Consider the following 23,391-nt stretch of genomic DNA (forward strand, 5'->3'; position numbering starts at 1 on the left):
GGCACGAACTACCATGCCTGGCTAATTTTTTTGTATTTTTAGTAGAAACGGGTTTCATCATGTTGGCCAGGCTGGTCTCAAACTCCTGACCTTGTGATCCACCCACCTTGACCTCCCAAAGTGCTGGGATTACAGGCGTGAGCCATCGAGCTGTCTATTTTTGAGTCTCGTAGGGAACCTTAAGAACTCCTGGAAATGCCTCATACTTAATACCCAATCCATTTCTTCCTTCTCCTCTTTCTCTTTTTTTTTTTTCACTCCACCCCCGTTTTGCTGCAGGATATCCTTAAAGTCATGGACTGCGGCAAAGACAAAAACACAAAAATGAAATTTCAGCGGGTGCCACCAGTGGCTCACTCCTGTAATCCCAGCACTGCGGGACACCAAGGCAGGCAGATCATGAGGTCAGGAGTTTTGAGACCAGCTTGGCCAATATGGTGAAAACTGTCTCTACTAAAAACACAAAAGTTAGCCAGGCGTGGTGGTGTGCACCTGTAGACCCAGCGCTCGGGAGGCCGAGGCAGAAGAACAGCTTGAACCCAGGAGGGGGAGGTTGCAGTGAGCCGAGATCATTGCCACTGCACTCCAGCCTGGGTGACAGAGTGAGACTCTGTCTCAAAAAAAAAAAAAAAAAAAAAATTTCAGAACCATAACAACAGCAGCAGCCTCTGCAAGTAAGAGCTATCCCTAAGTGAGATCTCAGCCTCTGCACTGCCCCTCTGAGCCTCACCTCAGCCCTAGGAGGGGGTGTTCTACCTGTCACAGAGGCAGAAGCTCCAGGCACTGCCCGTGGATGTCACTTTAAGTTGCTCAAGGTCACAGGCTGTAAAACTGGAAGTGGCTGAGCTGGGCGTGAACTCCAACTGTGCCCTACTTCAAAGTCCTTCTGAAGTTAATGACATGTGATCAGTTTTCCACTACCCCCCAAACACAATCTGCCAAACACACAGTGTGAAAATCGAGAAAACCTCCTGGAAAAGCAGCAGAACTTTTATTAGAGTCCTGTTTGCCTAGCTTCTGGGAGAGGACAAAATGCAGGATCAAAGGAGGCTCTTTTTCTAAAATCTGTAGAGAAAAAAAATCCACCACGTTCTCTCACTGCTGGAGTGGGAATGGGAGGGGATATCTGTGCTTTCTGGTTGAGATTTTGAAATCAGGGAAATGAGATGAGCCATAATATCCTCAGATCAGACTTTCATTTGGCCTTTTTCTTCCACTTTACTAAGCCAAACAAACATGCATTAAGTACCTTCTGTGTGGTGTTTGTAGGAGTGGAAGATGGCTAAGATATGGGACTTTGGACAGATAGCCAGGTGTGTACAAACTAGTGCAAGAGAGGAGAGGAGGCAGAGTTGAGATCTGGAAAGCTCCTTGCAGAAGGCTGTACATTTTGAGCTTTCGAAGGATGGCTAACATCGCTTTTCAGGGTTTAAATATGTATTCATAGGGTGTTTAGTGATGACTCTTAGAGGTATCATTCTTAAATGAAGTATTAAATATATACTATTTATGCAAGATTCAAGAAACTCAAACAAAATAGTATATATGAAAAATACTTTGAAAATTATAAAGCAAATAGGCCCTACAGTCAATATTAATGTATTACATGCCTATCATAATTCCTATTACACATTTCCTGAGTTTTTTCTAAGCAATTATTCTATGAACCTGAAAACAGACAGTTGAATCTTTCTGGCATACTTACAAGAGCCTGTGTTGATTGAATGAACAAAAGAAAGAAGAGAGAGGGCAGGAGAGATGGAAAGAGGAAAGAAGGAAAGAAGGAATCCAGTGGGAGAGAAAATATACAAACAGAAAGAAATGCAAAGTTAGGGGGCATGGTCCAGGTGTCTAATGAATAGCATAGGTTATTATAAAAGTATTTTTATAAAACAAAGAGAGCAATTCTTCATTTAAACACCTTTTTTTTTTTTTTTTGCCTGTAACGTCCCTCTTTAAAATATTTGTTGTGTGTTTTTCTGTTATTTTTTTCTTTATCTTTCTGAAAGTGTGAACTAGTTTTCCTTTATCTTTCTGAATATTTTTATTTTTTTTAAGACAAGGTCTTGCTGTGTGCCCAGGCTGGAGTGCAGTGGTGCAATCCTGGCTCACTGCAACCTCTGCCCTCCGGGCTCAAGCATCTCATCTCAACCTCCCATCTCAACCTCCTGAGTAGCTGGGACTTACAGGCGTGTGCCATCATGCCTAGCTAAGTTTTGTACTTTTTTCTGTAGAGATGGGATTTCGCCATGTTGCCCAGGCTGCTCTCAAACTCCTGGGTTCAAGCAATCTGCTGGCCTCTGCCTCCCAAAGTGCTGGGATTACAGGCATGAGCCACGGCACCTGACCTTGTCTTGTGTTTTTTAAAATAATACCCTGGGCAACATATGTGAACCTAATGCCTCAGGACAGCTAGTTTTGGAATCCTATTTTTAAAGAAAAGTGTTTTTTTTTTTTTTTGAAGGTAGTAAAATAAAACCTTGAAAACTTGTTCAAGGTTTCACACATTCATGTGTCCATTTTTGAGTTAGAATCCAGAACTTGTTTTCTGTTTAACAGCTGATGAAGCGCTCTCTGTGCAAACATTTGGAACCCTTACTTGTTGAAACAAGTTTTAGGATGAACTTAAAAGAAAAATATGTGCAGGTAAGTTCTTTACAGTATGACTCATCTGTCTCTCAGAAGAGTTAAAACTTTTAAGGATGAGTTATTTTTTTCAAAGACAACTATTAATTTTAATTTAGAAGTCAATATTCTTTGATAAATTTGACCCAAATGAGTTTTTGTTTTTTAAAGCACATGACATCTGCCATCTTCTGTGCCAAGAAAATGAGATTTAAAAATTGAACTTTATGGCTTGTTAGTTCAATTCCTAACATGATTTGAAAATCTCTCAACCCCTAACACCTGTATGTAGCAGTATTAAAAATTTCTTCGAGGCTAGGGATTTAAAAAATCTTTATACACTTGTTAGTACGTCATTTAAAAATTATTTATTTGTACATAATAGAATTTTGCATTTTTCCAAACTGCACTATGTGAATTGAATATAATTCAGTTACCATGAACAAATTTATTTACCATGAACAAAACATAGACATTTGTATTATTTTCAGTAAGGAAGAATCAGTTTGGTGGGTTCCTAAAATTGAGTTACAGAATGAATGAGGTGAAGAAATCTTATATACCATTTAGCCCAACAGATGGAGATTTAGAAATTTCTGAGGTTAAAAAAAAAAGAACTAAAATTATGTGGTCAATTAAAAAAAAATATATATATATATATAAAATTTGACTTAGAAAGTTTTGAATTACAGCTTTTAAAAAATGCATGTTTCCTGGATGGGCGTGGTGGCTCACATCTGTAATCCCAGCATTTTGGGAAGGTGAGGTGGGTGGATCACTTAAGGTCAGGAGTTTGAGACCAGGCTGATCAACATGGTGAAACCCTGTCTTTACTAAAAATACAAAAAAAAATAGCTGGGTGTAGTGGTACATGCCTGTATTCCCAGCTACTCGGGAGGCTGAGGCAGGAGAATTGCTTGAACACAGGAAGTGGAGGTTGCAGTAAGCCGATATTGCACCCCTGCACTCCAGCATGAGCGACAGAGCAAGACTCCATCTCAGAAAAAAAAAAAAAAAAGAACATATGGAAGTCCTTTAGAAAAGCAAGCACGAAGAATTTATTTGGTATTATTAGCAGCATATGAAGTTACTGGTTTTTTTTAATAAGTTCAAATATGGGTAGGCAAGGGGAAGCAGATAAGGTGTTGTCTCTTTATAGGATGCCAACTGATCTCGAGAGAAATAGGAATGTCTTCTAAAACTAGAGGAAAGGAATTTAAAAAACAGAGAAAACCCACCAACATTTTAAGTCAATGTTTGATTGCCTTGCTTCCTTTAACCATTTTTAACTATTGTATAACTAGTCTAGTTCTCGGGTAAAAAGAAGTCGGTGAGTTTTATATTTTGTGGTCAAATGAATTTGGTCTCATAAATTCACTTTTAAAAACGTGCATGTACACTTTGGTGCATTCATTCACAATTGTGTTGTCCTCCTGGTCTCTGTTTTTTTTAAATACCTTTTAATTCTAGAATAGTTTTAGCGTTGCACAAAAGTTACAAAATAGTACAAAGTTTGTGTATACCCTCACTCAGTTTCCCCTGCCTCCATCCTTTTTTTTTTTCTTAACAAATGGGGTTTATGCTGTGTTGCCCAGGCTAGCCTTGAACTCCTGAGCTCAAGCGATCCTTGTGCCTTGGCCTCCCAAATTTCTGGGACTACAGGTGTGCCCTACCCTCATCGTATAGCTCAGTTGTGATCATTTTTACAGTGGCACACTTTATTAAATTGTTTAAGAAACTGACTTTCTGCTATGCTAAGAGACAAGTCTTTCATTTATCTGCTTGGGACTGGCATTTGTGGAAATCACCCTTGGAACCAAATTGCTGAACAGAATTTCTTAATGTTTCAGAAGAAAGGTATTCCTATGTCTCTTCAATAAAGAAAACAAATATAATTACACAGAACCTTTCTAAATATTTTATTCATCCTAGGGTTCTAAGTGAGGCTGCTGGGTTTCTTAATGTTTTCCTTTGTCTCTTGAATATCTTTCCTCTATTTTATAACAGGTACGTTTTGGAAAGTGTTCTAAATCAGTTGGAATTCTGCACAGGTTAGGACAATAAATAGTCTTACTTATATCTCAGCAGTATGAGAAACGGGCCTCATTTCCTGTGTAATTTGGAGTGTTGCATTCGTGGTGGGCGGGGGCGGTCCTGGTTTTGAGAGGTGGATAGCTCTGGCACCACCTCACCCGGGGCCTGCCTGGAGAAGCCTGTGTCTTCTTCTGGGAGTAGTTCCCAGGGAGGTCTGGGCTTCTCACCCACATGCAGCTAGTACTGGCTTGTTGGGGAGCCTTGCTTGCAGGGAGGAACCCCAAATGGATGGCTGAAAAAGGAAGTGCTTTCCATATGGTGAGATGGTGCAGCCAGGCGCTGCAGAAGAATTCCTACATTCCTGTGATCCTGTCCCATCTATGCATAATGCAGCCATTGTTTGTCAAAAAAAAATTTTTTAAACAGTGAAATTAAGAACATACACAGACACACATACGCATGCATGCACACACGAAGAAAATCCAGTTAGTTAGACAGGCATCAAACAGATAAAAGCAGGTTCAGGCTGGCCCTGGCTGAAGTGCTGGGTAGGAAGCTCCAACTTCTTGTAGCATGTCCATGTGGACTTTTCACAGACGTTAAACAATCACTTGATCTGCTTTAAATCTCTCTGAAACCAAACTACAGTAGTCAGGGCTGTGGCATGATATATCTTGGTAAATTTAAAAGCCAGACTTTGGTTATGCCTTGCTTGAGGAGCAAATGAAACTCTGTCATCTCTTTCTTTAAGATACAAACCATCTGCAACATTTTTCTTCAACACCACTGTTGTTTTAGGTTTCTGCCAGGTGTCTTCCAGAAAAGTGCCTCCTTTGAAATGTACATGGAATGAGCTTCATTGTAGAGAAAAGTATGTATTCTAGGAACATCTTAAAAGGAGAATGGGTTTGTTTTGAATAAAGATACTGTACTTAAATTTTCCTTCACTTTCTTCACACCATGATTTTTTTTAAAAAAAAACATTATTGTCTTTTACAAGGATTACAGAAAATATATTTTTTTACAGATGGGTCTCTCTGTGTCACCCAGGCAAGAGTGCAGTGGTGCGATCATAGCTCATTGCAGCCTCCAACTTATGGGCTCAAGTGATCCCCCCTCAGCTTCCGGAGTAGCTAGAGCTACAGGCACACATCACTGTGTTTGGCTAATCTAAAAACTTCTTTTTTTTTTTTTTTTTTGTAAGATAGGGTGTTGCTATGTTGCTCAGGCTGGTCTCAAACTCCTGGACTTAATCAATCCTCCTGCCTTGGCTTCCCAAAGCACTGGGATTATGGGTGTGAACCACTGTATCCAGCCAATACTTTTGTAGAGTAAGCTTTTTTTCTCCTGTCCTATCTTTTCCTTCATCTAGACTTGCAAGTGAAATCTTCACACTCTGTGTCTTGTCTGACACCGTGAGGTCTTCCTGCAGAAGGAGTTGTGGTGTTGGGGGTTGTCATTAGGGACTGGGACCACTGTGGGATAAAGCAGGAATGATGATACATAAGCTGACATAGCTCTGTGTCGTTGTCATTGCCAGATGTATGTTTTTATAATTCAAAGAGATTTATTTCTGGATTGGAACCTGGACCCGGGAGGGGAAAATTTGCTGTGAAGGACATTATTGGGCTAATTCGTGAAATCTGAACAAGCTTTATAAGTTAGAAAATTGCGTGATTTGCCGGGCGCAGTGGCTCATACCTGTAATCCCAGCACTTTGGGAGGCTGAGGCGGGCAGATCACGAGGCCAAGAGATCCAGACCATCCTGGCCAACATGGTGAAACCCTGACTCTACTAAAACTTAGCTGGGTGTAGTGGCGGGCGCCTGTAGTCCCAGCTGCTTAGGAGGCTGAGGCAGAATAGCTTGAACTCGGGAGACAGAGTTGCGGTGAGCTGAGATCGTGCCACTGCACTCCGGCCTGGAGACAAAGTGAGACTCCATCTCAAAAATAAAAAAGAAAGAAAATTGTGTCAATTTAAAATTTTCTGATTTTGATCACTGTATCATGGTTATATATAAGTGAATCTTTTTATTCTTAGGAGTGCTCTGTTGAGATATTTGGCTGTAAAAAGGCATGTTTATTTTCAAATGATTCAGAAAAAATAATATGTATAAATAGATAAATACATGCTGAAATATTTAGGGGTAAAGGGGCATGGTTATTCTCAAATGGTTCAGAAAAAAGTAATATATACACATAGATAAATATACACACATCTATGGAGAGGGAAGAAGGAGGATAAAGGAAACAGGAAAATGTTAACAAGTGAGGTTCCGGGTAAAGGGTGGCACAGGAGTGTTTTTGTCCTGTTTTTGCAAGTTTTCTGAAAGTTTGAAGTTATTTCAGAATTGAAAGAAGTTATTTTATGTCTGGTTTCTTTGCTTTTGCCTCCTTAGTCAAACCGGCACGATGTCCAGGCACCAGAACCAGAACACCATCCAGGAGCTCCTGCAGAACTGCTCTGACTGCCTGATGCGAGCCGAGCTCATCGTGCAGCCTGTAAGCTTTCTCTGTTCCCATCACCTCTCCCAATGCCTTGGCCACTCCCGACTGTGCTCTGGTTCGCTTCGGCTGGCCGGGGCCTACCCTATTCACTGACCTCTTTCATGTAGTGTTTAGAGATGTTCTTTTTCAGAACAGACCACGGAGAGAGGTGTGTCTTCTTAACCTATTTGTAGGTTGAACAATGGGAACCAGTTTTCGAACAGATCCCCATCCCCCCCAACAAATATTTACATATACTACAGATTGCTACTTTTTTGGTAACAAGGCAATTTATGATTTATGTGACTTTTTGATACTTCCCCTTCTGAGGAATGCAACCTGGCATGTTTCTGTTCTTAGATTGCAATGGATCTTCATGTGCACCATCAGTTTAGTATGATTTTCTTTTCCCCTGGGAAAATGACCATATTGGGATAATAGTTCTATCTGAGAAACATAAAAATGTGGAAAAATGGGCAATGGAAAATTGAGGAGAAATGGTAACATTTGTGAGAACCTTGTGATGTTTCTTAAGATAACAGAGACATCCTAGGATCATCTCATCAAATCAGGATTAGAAATCATGGAGTTCGTGATATTTGCTATATAAAATCTTCATTTTAAAACACGAGCATTCACCTTTGCTCTGAGTTTCTAAAAACAGAATAGAGAATGGTGGGGCTGTAGCCATCTTTTCTACCCGTTTCCTGAGTTACTGAATCTTTTTAGTGAAGTCTCCCTAATGCTGACATTGATAACAAGGTTACACCTGGAATCTGTCTCATCACAAAGAATTCATTTTAAATAGCCTATATGAAGTTATGGGTTCTGTTTAGAGAATATTTTAATGTTCTAAATGTCTTAATTTAGATATTGTATGGGTTCCAGTTCTGAGTTTCTTCATCCAATTAAAAAAATAATGTCTTTCAGTGAACCGTTCAAAGAGAAAAGAAAAGAATGTCACTTTAGCCCATGTTTAGAGATATTTGGGGCTTAGCAAACCAGCTGGGCTCCAGTTCTAGTTGTTTTGAGTGTGATTTGAAGGATGCTCCTCAAAATGTTCCTCACAGTACCTCGATTCCTTTATACAAAAGAAAATAGCAGACACCAGTGACTTAATAGTGAATACACATACACCAGGCCTGGATGTCATTTGTAGTAACTATGGATAAGTTTTATAAGTAGCTCTGAAAATTTGCAGGACCTCAAGTTCTCAGTTTATTTTTACTTATATGCATCAAAGTGTAATAAAACAGGTTAGGGAGGCTGGGTATGGTGGCTCATGCCTATAAGGCCAGCACTTTGGGTGGTTGAGGTGGGCAGATCCTGAGGTCAGGAATTGGAGACAAGCCTGGCCAACATGGTGAAACCCTGCCTTTACTAAAAATACAAAAATTAGTAATCCCAGCTACTTGGGAGGCTGAGACAGGAAAATCACTTGAGCCTGGGAGGCAGAGGTTGCAGTGAGCCAAGATCACGCCATTGGACTCCAGCCTGAGCATCAAGAGCAAGACTCCGTCTCAAAAAAACAAAACAAAACAAAAAACTAGTTAGGGAAATAGTGTCGTATTTGCTAACATTTCTGTTTAGAGAAATGAGGTTCATTTAGCTAATGCCAAATAAAAGCAGCAAATGTAAAATTCCAGAGAAAGCTCATTAGGTGGCCCTGAAGCAGCAGAGGAAGCTTTCTGTTTTTGTTTTTGTTTTTTAAATGCAAAATACTTTTTAAATTTTGAGTTATAGACTCACAGAGGCACCTCTACCCAGCACCCAGCTTGTCCCAGTAGTGACATCTTATATGACTGTAGTGCATCATCAAAACCAGGACGTTGATTGGACTGATACAATTAACCAGGCAGAAGCTTTTTAAAAAAGAATTAAAACGTTGGCCAGTCATGGTGGCTCATGCTCGTAATCCCAGCACTTCGGCAGGCTGAGGTGGGTGAATCACTTGCGGTCAGGAGTTCAAGACCAGCTTGACCAATATGGTGAAACCCCGTCTCGACTAAAAATACAAAAATTAGCCCAGCATGGTGGCAAACATCTGTAGTTCCAGCTACTCAGGAGCCTGAGGCAGGAGAACCATTTGAACCCCGGAGGCAGAGGTTGCAGTGAGCCGAGATTGTGCCACTGAACTCCAGCTTGAGTGACATAGCGAGACTCTGTCTCAAAAAAAAAAAAAAAAAAAAAAAAAAAGAACTACAACATTTTGTTCCCATAAGGTACAGAAAAAGCTCAGTTTGTGTGTAAAAAGCCCCATCTGGCATAACAGTACTGTCCTTATCACAGTGAAATTCCCGTTAGATGAGAGTTTGTGTAAATATGAAAGATCAGCATTTAACATATTGAAGCCAGGGAAAAGTTAGCATTCTGTAAATGTGCCTTTAAAAGCCAAGTGCAAATTTTAAAGTCCACAAACTTTGATTCATGAATCTCCCTCTGTGTACCTTCTTATCAAATTAGTAAGATCATGTTCAGTGGGGAAACTTATGTTAACAGTAGAAGCTCTTGCTTCCATTAATGCACATGAAGCTTTTCTTCCCTGTAGTATGCGTTTTCCTTCATGCAAATGCTTCCTTTTAGGAACTGAAGTATGGAGATGGAATACAGCTGACTCGGAGTCGAGAATTGGATGAGTATTTTACCCAGGCCAATGACCAGATGGAAATCATAGACAGCTTGATCAGAGAGATGCGGCAGATGGGCCAGCCCTGTGACGCTTACCAGAAAAGGTATTGTCCACAAAAGCACGGATCGGGCAGTCCCTGTGAAAAAGAACACCGCATACCCAGTTACACTCAATTCCGTGACCCAGGTCTTCCTGTGAAGGCAGCACCAGTGTTCACAAGGAAAGGCTTGCTTACTTGGTATTCTGCAACTTTATTGTATATCTCTAATACAAAGTGGCCAGTTCATTATAGATTTTAACTGTACCTCCCTTTAGAGGACAGAAAGGCCTTTGGCATGGCGTTTGACTTTTTTTTTTTTTGAGACAGGGTCTCTGTCACCCAGGCTGGAGTGCAGTGGCACAAACGTGGCTTACCACAGCCTCGACCTCCTGGGTTCAAGCAATCTTCCCACCTCAGCCTGTCAAGTAGCTGGGCTACAGGCATGTGCCACACTTGACAAATTAAAAAAAAAATTTGTGGAGACAGGGTTTCACCGTGTTGCTCAGGCTGATCTTGAACTCCTAGGCTCAAGCAATCCTCTGTCTTGGGCTTCCCAGAGTGTGGGGATTACAGGTGTGAGTCACTTGAGAGTCTAATATCAAGTCAAGCTTAGTTTAATAAATACAAAAATGAGACCCTTAGAGCTGGAAATAAAGACTGTGAAGCAGAAATATGTAGTCTGAATTTGTTTTACTACAACCTGGGGCCCAGGGTACTAGGAGAACTCCCAGGACAAAACTCATAAGAAAATGAAAGGTGCTACGAGATTAGGCAAAGGCAGTTACGCTTTCTACACTGTTTTGTGCTTTGAACCTCTTCCTAAGATTTAATTTGTTGTACGTGATCAAGACTTAAGTTGTGGGGTAAAGAAAAAAAAAACCTTCAAATATTATAAAACATTTGTAGCCTATTGACACAAAAGACTCAGACAAGGGGAAATTTGCCCAGAATGAGTTTTCATAGGCTGTTTTCCTGCAGTGGTTTAAAGATTTTTTTTTTTTTCTTTTCAGACTTCTTCAACTCCAAGAGCAAATGCGAGCCCTTTATAAAGCCATCAGCGTCCCTCGCGTCCGCAGGGCCAGCTCCAAGGGTGGCGGAGGCTACACATGTCAGAGCGGCTCTGGCTGGGATGAGTTCACCAAGCACGTCACCAGTGAATGTTTGGGATGGATGAGGCAGCAAAGGGTAGGCAGCTTCCTGAACACCCCAAACCTGTGCAGGCCGGGCGTTCCAGCACGATGGCGTCAGCCCGTGTGTTCGTGTGACCAGGGTGTTCTAGACCTGTTTGCAGGATTTTTCTCCTGTACAATTTGAAAAGTGGTCTTCTATTTTGGAATGAATGAGATTTCAGTGTGGCTCGGGGAATCAGCTTCATTGCTTTAGAGTCATCCTTTGTCACGCAAGTAATATTTAACATGTGTAATTTTGTTAGTAGACTTTGAATATCCAGTTCTTAGGTGGACCACCGGAAAAATCTGTTGTGGGTGTTTATGTGCTAAATAACTGCATTGTCCTGTGTGAGTGGCAACTGGCCTCATCTGTTTGACTCGTAGGTACTTCAAAAGAAAAAAGGCCCATTGTGGCAGTTCATTTTAAATGTTCACAGATTGGAGGAGCTGGAAACAGTCAAACTAGCCATTCTGGTTTGGGCTCATTGGTTGCTTACCTTATACTTTTGAAGTCTCCATTGCCTTATTGTGCAATATTCACTTCACCGGTGTGGGAGTGAACTAAAATAATGTTGGAAGGATATGCTGATCCTTTCCCTAGAACTGGAGTTTCTGCAAAGTATTTTTCAAAACTAATGGCTGTTTTGTTCTTTCATGTAGTCATTATGTCCTATAATGAACAGGTGGTGGTAGAAATATGCCACAATCATGTAGATGGGAATTTTATAATGAAAACCTACTCCTAACCCTTCCCTTGCAAATGTGGGTGTGTTAGAATGATAAGTTGTGGGGAGATTGTTAGGCAGCTTAGTAGTGGTTGTAAGAAAGCTTGGTTTGATTAGTTGTTAGACCAATTCAGCAATGGTTCTAAAATTTCTAAGCTACTTTAGTATTTTTGTGTATTCTTTCCTAAGTAGTGAGGACTGCTATGACTAAACATTCATTCACTCAGTTAACTTTTCCTCCCATTTATTATAAGGAATGTAAGCTATTACAGAAGGTAGGGCTTAGAGAGGAGAAAAGTCAGTTAAAATATCAGAAACCTAAATACAAACCTATATGTATGTTTTCCAAATTCTCATCTTCGAGCACATTTCTTGAGGATTTTATATGTATTGGCACCCAAGGGTTCAAAGATTATGGTCCCTAGTCCTGAAAATGAATATTATTGAAGAAAACAAGATGCATATACTCACATGCCAGCTTTCGGTCTAGATCAGTGTGTGATCAACTGCCATGCAAGAGCTATAATAAATTCTTGCGTAGTTGGGAGTAGAGGAGAGGGTGGTGGTCCAGCTCCTGTGGAGTGGAGCAGTCAAAGGAAAACGTGGCCGAGCTGATGGGGCTGAGTTACATCTTAAGGATCCACAGTGATGGGTGAAACAGCCTTCCAATCAAATTAGTTATGAAACGTCATATCCCCTAAAGTTTTCTTAGTATGACAGTTATAAAAAAATGACAATCTGTAATCTTTTTTTTTGTATTGATATTGGGTGTAGCTTTTTAAGAATACTTTATAGTAAATGCTCAATGTTTTTAAATTTTGAAAAAGTATTAATACATGAATTCAGTCTTATGTCTTTTTCTTTTTTTTTTGAGATGGAATCTTGCCCTGTCACCCAAACTAGAGTGCAGTGGCGAGATCTTGGCTCACTGCAACCTCCACCTCCCAGGTTCAAGTGATTCTCCTGCCTCAGACTCCCGTGTAGCTGGGATTACAGGCGCCTGCCAACACACCTGGCTAATTTTTGTATTTTTAGTAGAGATGCTGTTTTACCATGTTGACCAGGGTGGTCTGGAACTCCTGACCTCAGGTGATCCTGCCGCCTTGGCCTTCCAAAGTGCTGGGATCACAGGCGTGAGCCACCGTGCCTGGCCAGTTTTATGTCATTTTCTAACAGAAGCAATTGACAAGAGATGCTTACCAGATTAGGCAGGCAGCCCTCATGGTTGCAAACAAACTAAAGGCTGTTTGATTGCTTACTGCAGGTTTGCTCTGAGATTTGCTCTGGCTCCTTTTCTCTTATCCCTTGCTCCCCTGCATTCTTTACCTCATTCCCCAGAGACTGAGCTGCAGGGCCCAGCTGATAAGTTAAGCAGCCAATCAGGAGGCAGGCACATGTCCCCGAGCCATTTCTGTTTTGTTTCCCTGATTCGTGTTTGCTGATGGACAGGTCAGATACTATACACCTGGCTGGTAATGAGAGGCGTGAGCTGGAGCCTAGTCACGTTGGTAATGTCCCGATGCGTGCACCTGGCTGTCTCTGGTTTAAAGCAGAGACAGCTGTGGGAGAGAAGGGTCAAAGTCCCAGGTAACCTTCTGTTGTCTGACTCTGAAATGGCTCCCCTTTCTGAAGCCTTGCCAACTGTATTAGAACATGGATGTGGCTTAGAACAATGTGCATTATGTTCTTGCTGCAATCCCAGATTGGAATGTTTGCCCTTGGCATATCCAAGAGATGACAGGTGATTTGGAAATTTAGATGTACTCATGCAAAAGAAGGGTGAGATAATGGACTTGCCCCAGTGTGAAACTGCTGGAACGATGTGTGTGATTCTGCTTGTGAAACATCCTTAAATTTGAGGCTTAAATAATAAATTTGGTCACATTAAATTTTTTTAAAAGCTAACTTAAGCCAGGCACAGTGACTCACACCTGTCATCTCAGCACTTTGGGAGGCCGAGGTGGGTGGATCGCGAGGTCAGGAGTTCAAGACCAGCCTGACCAACATGGTGAAAACCTGTCTCTACTAAAAATACAGAAATTAGGTGGGTGTGGTGGCACATGCCTGTAATCCCAGCTACTCAGGAGGCTGAGGCAGGAGAATTGCTTGAACCCGAGAGGCAGAGGTTTCAGTGAGCCGAGGTTGTGCCACTGCACTCCAGCCTTGGGGACAGAGCAGGACTCTGTCTCAAAAAAAAAAAGCTAACTAAAGTCCGTAATCCTAATATTGCCAACACTTAAGGAAACTGACCCCTTGAGTAGGTATAGTAACTTCCCTTTGAAATGGGCCATAGGGAGTTTTGCATCCTGAAAGGGAATAGTATGTGCTGCATTTTAAAAAGCCAACAATTGCATTCATTGAGACAATATAAAGAAATAAACAATGAAAAATACTTTTAGGTTGACTAGTTTGGGGAACAGTATATGATTGCATTTAATCAATGATTTTTGATGCACATTTAGTAATGATTAAATAAATGAGTATTTTGTAACATGTACATATATATGCAAAAATGTTCTGTGCACATGCTCACTTGCCTCTGCACAGGTAGATTTTTCTTCAGAAGACATATCAGTTTTAAGGTTCCCATTTCCAAATTTCCTCCTCTGCCCATCTTGAGCTGGGGTCAAACAAGTTGAGGGAAGTATTTGGCAACCCTGCATTAGCCATTTGGGAACCTTGAACCTTTAAAAAACATTCTGGCTTCAAAAATACTCCCTATTTATGTCTTTGGTTCTATCTGAAGAAAAACCATAAGTCTCTTGGTACTTTGACCCCTGATGCTGTACATAAGTGAGTCAGGTGCAAAGGTTCGAAAACAAAGCATGCCTCTCTTTGTCTTTCCCTTGCAGGCGGAGATGGACATGATGGCCTGGGGCGTGGACCTGGCCTCGGTGGAGCAGCACATCAACAGCCACCGGAGCATCCACAATGCCATCGGCGACTATCGCTGGCAGCTGGACAAAATTAAAGCCGACCTGGTACTTTTCAATGTTTTATTTTAGAGTCTTGAACATATGTACTGAAGGATTGTGTAATTACTTGATCCTGGGCAGTTGCTGCTGAAATATTGCTATTATTTCTTTCCCAAAAGACTGGAAATTTTTAGAAATCCCATTTCTTAAATGGGGAAGTGGAATCAGTAGCCCTATTAGAGATTATGTTAACGCTTTTTGAAGAGGAGTTAAACAGGAGGCTGACGGTGTGCAAACACTCATTTGTTTGCAGTTTGTAAGTATCTTTGGAGGTGGTAGTTTGTTTCTGCAGTAAGCAGAATCTTTTTCAATAGGGGAAATGCAACAATCATATACTGTAGTTTGTGTCATTGATGAATCCTTTCCTAGGTGGTAATTAAAACATTATTTCTACTGAGCAAAGCCATGTCTCATCCTGACACCTGCTCTGGTGCTGAAAAAAATCAGACTTGAAACTGGGTTGATAATTATAGCATTAAATAGTAACTGATCTTAAGTGTGTAGTTTCCCCCAGGTCTCTACACTTATAAATCACTAAACTTTTTTTTTTTTTCTTAGACCAAAGCTGCTCATCCTCACTTCTTCTGGCTTTTTGGGGGCTTACTTTTGTCCACCTGAGCACCTGACCAACTTTCCCCTTCATTTCTCTAAGATCTAGGGAATTCTAAATCATGTCTTTAAACTTTAAGACAATTTTGTAACAAGTGAGTCTTTTAAGTGGCAGTGATCTGGGCTTTCCTCTGTGGGAATGGTGCTGTCAGGCCAGCGAGGATTTGCCTTCCAACCACCTAGGAAAATGTCCTCATGGGTCAAATATTTCACAGAGCAAGTACTTCTTTCTATGGAGGGATCTGAGGCCAGTATCTGATGAAAAGGAGGCTTGCAAGGGCTACTCTTTTCTATACAATCCCCAGGGGGATTTATATCTACCTGCTTTTTGTTGTCTTCTAGCGTGAGAAGTCTGCGATCTACCAGTTGGAGGAGGAGTATGAAAACCTGCTGGTAAGCTGATTTATTTCTCAAATGCATGGAGTTTCTGTTGTTTCCAGTTCAATTCAGTTCGAGAAATACCACACACATCCTGATGGGGAGGCATCTGTTCATCGATGCTAATGTTGTTGCTGCTGCTGAGTTTCCTTTAGAAGTGAATTTTAACAGTTGTTTTTTTTTTTTTTTTTTTTTAAGTAGAGACAGGGTTTCACCATGTTCACCATGTTGGCCAGGGTGGTCTCAAACTCCTCATCTGAAGTGATCCACCCACCTTGGCCTCCCAAAGTGCTGGGATTACAGGCATGAGCCACTGTGCCCAGCCTAAAAGTTGTTTTCAGAAGACAGTACCTAGTGCTGTTCTGTTTTCAAGTTGTGCCACATAAATGGCACTTGTTAAATACTTGTAGTTGAAGCAAGAAAATGTTGCCGCTTGTGAATTGTGGTCTTTTTTTTATGAAATGTAAGCAAAAATAAAAGTTATTTTTCTCAAGATAGAGGTCTACCAGATTATCATCACAATTTTATGACAGACTCTGTCATATCAGTTACTTGATTCATAAGAGGAGAGATTTCTATTCTTCTGCCTATTTTTGTCACCGTTTCTTTACTTTTTAATGTTTCCTTCTTGGCATTGATACTTTTTAAATAATGTCACTCATGGTGACACAGTGATTTTCCTATTGGGCTGGGGTGTGACTGATGGCACTTTTAATTTTGGAGGAGAAGATAGGAAAAGCTTCATTTCTCTGAGTCCATTTTCCCCCTCATAGTTCAAAATTATATTTGATGGGCATAAAAATAGAGTTAGATAGAAAGAATAAGTTCTAATGTTTGATAGTACCATAGGGATATTATTAAAGTTAATTATTGTATATTTCAAAATAGCTGGAAGAAAATATTTGTAATGTTCCCAATACATAGAGAAGATAAATGTCCCAGGTGATGGATATCCCAGTTATCCTGATTTGATCATTATACATTGTATACATGTGCCCAGGTATCATGTGTACCTGCAAATATGTGCAACTATGGTATATCAGTAAAAAAAATACCAAAAAAGAGCTTATTTAGAAAAAAAAAAAATTAAGGCCAGATGCAATAGCTCATGCCTGTAATTCCAGCACTTTGAGAGTCCAAGGCGGGCAGATCATCTGAGATCGGGAGTTCGAGACCAGCCTGGCCAACATGGTGAAACCCTGTCTCTACCAAAAATACAAAAATTAGCTGGGTGTGTTGGTGGAAGTCTGTAATCCCAACTACTTGGGAAGCTGAGGCAGGAGAATCGCTTGAACCCGGGAGGTGGAGGTTGTAGTGAGCCAAGAACATATCACTGCACTCCAGCCTAGTTCTTTAAAAAGAACCTAATTACCGAGCCCAAAAATTAGTCAATGAATCAGGTTCCTTTGGGACTAGGCTGCTTCCTTGAATTAAAAATTGCTGCCTTTTTGTTCGTTGTAGATTTGAATGAGTCTTTTTCCCAAACCAGGTGGTCAGTGAATGCACAAGGTTAACATTTTTCATATCCTTGTGATTTTTTTGGTTTTTTTTTTTTTTTTGTAAAAGGGACCACATGGTTAATCTGTAAACCTGCAGAGAATACCAGTCATCTGCATATTGTTGTTTTAAGCTGCCTTTGAACTTCTCATGCAGAAAGCGTCCTTTGAGAGGATGGATCACCTGCGACAGCTGCAGAACATCATCCAGGCCACATCCCGGGAGATCATGTGGATCAATGACTGCGAGGAGGAGGAGCTGCTGTACGACTGGAGCGACAGGAACACCAACATCGCTCAGAAACAGGAGGCCTTCTCCGTGAGTTTGCCCCACGCGGCTGTAGACGCTTGCCTTGACCCTGTTGCCTTGAAGAGCCTGGGGTTTGGGGAATGAATGGTCTTTTAATAATTTGATCAGCCACTTGCAATTCAGCCTCCTTTGAAATAGTCATGAAAAACCCTTCCTTCCTGAAAACTTCTACCGTCTGGAGGCCATTATCCTTTGCAAACTAATGCAGGGGCAGAAAACCAAATGCCACATGTTCTCATTTAAGAGTGGGAACTAAATGATGAGATTACAGGGACACATTGAGGGCCGTAACACACACTGGGGCCTTTCCGAGGGTGGAGGGTGGAGGTGAGAGGAGGGAGAAGATCAGTAAAGATAACTAGTGGGTACTAAGCTTAATCCCTGGGTGATGAACTAACCTGTACAACAAATCCCTGCAATACAAGATTATCTATGTAACAAACCTGCACATGTACCCCGAACTTAAAAAGAAAAAGCGGGGCAATCCATTGTTTAATATCCCAGAAGACCATAGTTTCTTTAGATGGGGTAGGAACTGGTACATTCAGATAACCCAGAATTGTGTGTAGCTCTGCAGGAGGGTGGGTGGAAGCCTGGGATTAGAAAACCTCAGGACTTCTTTCTTCCTGTGTCATCTTGAGTAAGCCTCAGCTGCATCCTCTCCTGTAGCAAATATCCTTTGCAGCCTTAAATTTTAATGCTGTGATTCTTGAGAAAAACAGCATGATTCTTTGGCATTGTTCATTTCCCAAATGCAGTTTTGTATTTAACTTTTGAAAAGTACTGTGAGAGTGATGGAAGTTTAATGGTGACTTGCTCCAAAGGATTTCTTCTTTCTTCATTCACAGATACGCATGAGTCAACTGGAAGTTAAAGAAAAAGAGCTCAATAAGCTGAAACAAGAAAGTGACCAGCTTGTTCTCAATCAGCATCCGGCTTCGGACAAAATTGAGGTAGGTTTCATGAGGTTTATATTTTTGTTAGGAAAAAAAAAAAGGAAACTTTTCATAAAGTAAGACCATCGAAATGAATAATTCTTATATGACTTAAAGCCATGACAACTGTATTTTCTAGTTTGGGATCAATACCCTATGCCAGGGGTTGGTAAACTCTTTCAAGAAAGGACCAGACAGTCAGTATTTTAGACTTTCAGGCCATTTGATTTCTGTCGAAATTACTTAACTCTGCTATTATAGTGCAGAAGGAGTCATAGACACTGTGTAAATGAATGAGTGTGGCTGTATTCCAATAAAACTTTATTTACAAATACAGGAAGTGGGCCAGATGTGGCCCTTGAGCTATAGTTTGCTGACCGCTGCCCTAGACTGCCATCTATGGGCCATGCTCAAGGCTGACATTAACTGGTAGCACTGGTGTGGCCATACTGCTTGTTAAAAAAACAGAAACTTCCATATCGGTTGGTAAGAATCACTGTCTTGAGCCCCCTAAGCCCTTTGCTTGGATGCCTCAAAACCTCACCAGGATTCAGTAATCCTCCAGGAACAGGGCTTGGTGTGGCAGAGGGACGTCACACCAGTGCTAGCCCCAGTGACTCTTCTGATTGGTCAGTAGCTTTATTATTTGGGTGATACATATTTTGACTAAGATTCCTCATGGTGTCTGTTTGTGAAAATTGATTTTAAAATTTAGTTTTGACCATACCAAGAGTTATATGGTGAGAAATTCTCTTTTCAACTTTTAGAAAAATATCTGCTTGACTTAGAATTAGATAAAAACTGCTTACTGGCTTCATGCAGGCTCACATATCTCTTGGTGCATATTGCATCTCTATAACTGAGCTAGGCTAAGACAACTGACATTTTCTTGTTTCAGGCCTATATGGACACTCTGCAGACACAGTGGAGTTGGATTCTTCAGATCACCAAGTGCATTGATGTTCATCTGAAAGAAAATGCTGCCTACTTTCAGGTTTTTATATTTAGTAATAATTTCATTGTTATTTAGGTCTTAATACCTAATCTTTTGAGTGTGTTTTATAAAGCACTGAAAATACTCTTCAAAATGTTGCATAAACCCTCTTCATTGGTTTTGAGTGGAGAGGAGCGAGCATAGATTTGTAACCTTGCCATCAGTCCCACAAAATTTCCTGCTGTCACATGCGTAAATACTTTCTGCACGAATTTTTTCCTTTAGCCACCTGTGAAAGAGAAGCTTAGGGATGATAGCCCTTGAAACAGAACATGAAACTGCTTATTGAGTTGCTTTTCATTCACGGATCACTCTCATCCTTCAGTTTTTTGAAGAGGCCCAGTCGACTGAAGCGTACCTGAAGGGGCTTCAAGACTCCATCAGGAAAAAGTATCCCTGCGACAAGAACATGCCCCTGCAGCACCTGCTGGAACAGATCAAGGAGCTGGAGGTATTGTCTCAGACCCAGAACCTCAGCAGCTGTGCCTGGTTCGGGAGATAAAACACACCCCTTGGATGCAGCTGGCACTGATTAGTATTATTGTACAACACACGCCCAGAGCCGAGCAAGTGCTTTCTTCAGCTTCAGTGGCTTTTCTCAGAATGAACTTCATTACACGCCCAGCTACTCTCGACATTTACTTTTGTTTCAGTCTAGGCAATTAAAGATAAAAACAGAGACAACATTACATCACATGATAATTCCTTTGGGAAAGCATACTTCAAATTTTATCAACGTAGCCGTTTCACACAAGGATGTTCTTCCCTGCCCACTTAATTCCTGTCTGTGTAGCTTCTGGAGAGTGTTATCACAAAAGGTTCTCAGGTCTCTGCTGATGAATTTTTAATTTTTTGCAGTTAATACAACTGTAGTGATACTCTGTGTCATGTAGCTACATTAGTGCAGTTTGAAGATCTCCTATAAAATTCGCAGGGTGTCTATGCTAAAGTATGATTTTATTCACAATTGCAGAGAGAACGAGAGAAAATCCTTGAATACAAGCGTCAGGTGCAGAACTTGGTGAACAAGTCTAAGAAGATTGTACAGCTGAAGCCTCGTAACCCAGACTACAGAAGCAACAAACCCATTATTCTCAGGGCTCTCTGTGACTACAAACAAGACCAGGTGGGTACTCATTTAGAACGATACAAAAGTTTTCCCTGTCCTTACACACAAAGGTTTGCCCACCAAGAAAGCAGCATTTCATCTAGAGTTCAGTGATCACTAGAGTCAATGTCTTTGATCTATGAAAGCAGCAAGCTATGGAGCAAATGCAGCAGCTCTGTTCTGAATCACATGATAGCTGTCACGAATAAGGACAATGTTATTTTTAGACCTTTTGAAATTTCTTAAGGCTTAGTACTTCTAGTATGTAAAACTTGTCTCTAATCACTCTCATCTTTAAATTTCTGATAAAAGATTTGAGAAACGATGCCGTTATGTTGCATATAAAGTGAATGTTTTTGCAGATTTTATGCAGTACTAGAGCATATCAATTCTGCAGGCTCTGTGGTAAATATAAGCATTGATGTGGAAAGATTACTTGTTTTTAGCAATTATATGATTCCCACATCTCTCTTTTTCCATTTTCTTGTTATAAAATTATGGATGATACAAATGCAAAATATAAAGTGTGATGATGAGTTGGTTAGATATACTACTATAAAACAGTGGACTTTATTCTACCACGTGGAAGTGGTTTTGTTTTTGTTTTTCCGAGACAGGGTCTCACGCTGTTGCATAGAGTGCAGTGGTGCAGTCATAGCTCACTGCAGCCTTGAACTCCTGGGCTCAAGTGATCCTCCTGCCTCAGCCTTCCAAGTAGCTAACTGCAGGCAGGCATCACCATGCCTGGCTAATGTTTTATTTTTGGTAGAAATGGAATCTTGCTGTGTTGCCAGGCTGGTCTTGAACTCCTGGCCCAAAAAATCCTCCTTCCTTTGCCTGCCAGAGTGCTGGGATTACAGGCATGAGCCACTGTACCCGGCCTGGAAATGTTTTGAGAGCTTGTGTGGTGAGAAGAAAGGAAGTCAAAATGGAGATAGAAGGCTGGGTGTAGTGTCACATGCCTGTAGTCCCAGCTACTCCGGAGGCTGAGGTGAAAGGATTGTCTGAGTCCAGGAGGTCGAGGCTGCAGTGAGCTATGATTGTGCCACTGCACTCCAACCTCCAGACAGAACGAGACCGTATCTCTTTAAAACAAAAATGGAGGTTGAATGTGTAAAAAAAATCAAGCTGCTTATGTTTACTAGCTAAGATAGTTGTCATACAGATAGTTGTCATACTTTAAGTAAACATTTTAAGAAGCTGTATAGATGCTAGGGTTAATTTAGTAGAGAAGCTTTTTAGATGCTGGAGTTAATTTAGAAGCTTATTTTTCTGGAGAGCCATCCCAGAATTATTTCTGTTTTTAAATTTTAAGAGCAAATAAATGAGACAGGTGAGCCCTTATGCTAAAGTATAATACACAAAACATGAACTCACAAAAATAGAAAAATGATGGAGGGAGCTTTTAACTTTGCAAAAGGATTTTTTACTTTATTGGTGGACCCCCAAGTCTGTCTTTGAAAAATCACTTCCCTAATTCACATAAAATGTAACCACGCTGGGTGTGAGGGCTCATCCCTGTAAACCCAGCACTTGGGGAGGCTGAGGTGGGTGAATCGCTTGAGCTCAGGACTTTGAGACCAGTCTAGGCAACATAGCAAAATCCTGACTCTACTAAAACATACAGAAATTAGCCGGGGGTGGGGGGTGGTGGGGGGTGGTGGTGGTGCATGCCTGTAGTCCCAGCTACTTGGGAGACTGAGGTGGGAGGATCACCTGACCCCAGGAGGTCGAAGCTGCAGTGAGCCGTAATCTCAGCACTGCCCTCTAGCCTGGGTGACATAGTGAGACCAAATGAATAAATAAATAAAATAAAATGTAGCTCACTTCATGTATACCTTTTGGGCTCATGTGTATTATTTAAAGCATCAGTATTGTTGAGTTGTATGATGATCAGCTTCATTTGAGGGGAATAAAGTAAGGTCAGAGCTTTAATAATTTGCATGTGTTCATCTCTGTTTCTTTGAGAAAAAAAAAATAAAAACGTGTACTTATGAATAAAGCCAAACCCCGGGGCTGCTTGCCTTACAGAAAATCGTGCATAAGGGGGATGAGTGCATCCTGAAGGACAACAATGAGCGCAGCAAGTGGTACGTGACGGGCCCGGGAGGTGTTGACATGCTCGTTCCCTCCGTGGGGCTGATCATCCCCCCTCCGAACCCACTGGCCGTGGACCTCTCTTGCAAGTAAGTCATCAAGTTCCCAAAGCCACACGTGAATGCGAGGGTGGAGGAAGAGGGCATGTGCTTATGCTAGAAGCTCAGACACATGGTGCCTTGCCGTAATAATCACCACCTAAAAAAGGAACCTTGTGAAGGTCACCTTCACTTTTTTTTGCAATTTTATGTTGAAGAGACACTTATTTTTGAAGGATAAAAAGGAATGTCTGACTGTAAGGGGGCCAGAGAGAATAATGCTTGTCATGTACTTCACAGGCATCATTGTAAGGTTCTTCTTTTCTTCTTAGAAAATCAATCATTTTGGCCGGGCGCGGTGGCTCAAGCCTGTAATCCCAGCACTTTGGGAGGCCAAGGCGGGTGGATCACGAGGTCGAGAGATGGAGACCATCCCGGTCAACATGGTGAAACCCCGTCTCTACTAAAAACACAAAAGTTAGCTGGGCATGGTGGCACGTGCCTGTAATCACAGCTACTCAGGAGGCTGAGGCAGGAGAATTGCCTGAACCCAGGAGGCGGAGGTTGCGGTGAGCCGAGATCACGCCATTGCACTCCAGCCTGGGTAACAAGAGCGAAACTCCGTCTCAAAAAAAAGAAAAAAAAAAAAGAAAATCAATCATTTTACATGTAGCCACAAATATAAAATACCTTTAATATCAGTGTTCACTCATTATAGGAAGAACATTCCTATATATAAAGA

General features: G+C 41.1%; 1 protein-coding gene across 3 annotated transcripts in view; it reads left to right on the forward strand.

The window, feature by feature from the left end:
- DSP (desmoplakin) overlaps window positions 1–23,391 on the forward strand; it is a 125,567-nt gene that overhangs the window by 84,355 nt on the left and 17,821 nt on the right. For all 3 annotated transcript variants that reach the window (XM_074398421.1, XM_039462589.2, XM_039462590.2), the window contains exons 2-12: window positions 7,059–7,161; window positions 9,730–9,878; window positions 10,826–11,000; window positions 14,562–14,690; window positions 15,636–15,686; window positions 17,325–17,486; window positions 18,326–18,430; window positions 19,311–19,406; window positions 19,732–19,857; window positions 20,380–20,532; window positions 22,546–22,700. In XM_074398421.1, the coding sequence (XP_074254522.1) occupies window positions 7,072–7,161; window positions 9,730–9,878; window positions 10,826–11,000; window positions 14,562–14,690; window positions 15,636–15,686; window positions 17,325–17,486; window positions 18,326–18,430; window positions 19,311–19,406; window positions 19,732–19,857; window positions 20,380–20,532; window positions 22,546–22,700 (1,391 nt within the window). In that variant the 5' untranslated portion in view covers window positions 7,059–7,071. The remainder of the gene's footprint in view (window positions 1–7,058; window positions 7,162–9,729; window positions 9,879–10,825; window positions 11,001–14,561; window positions 14,691–15,635; window positions 15,687–17,324; window positions 17,487–18,325; window positions 18,431–19,310; window positions 19,407–19,731; window positions 19,858–20,379; window positions 20,533–22,545; window positions 22,701–23,391) is intronic.

Source organism: Saimiri boliviensis, chromosome 4 (genome assembly GCF_048565385.1).
Source record: "Saimiri boliviensis isolate mSaiBol1 chromosome 4, mSaiBol1.pri, whole genome shotgun sequence".
In the NCBI taxonomy this organism is placed as follows: domain Eukaryota; kingdom Metazoa; phylum Chordata; class Mammalia; order Primates; family Cebidae; genus Saimiri; species Saimiri boliviensis.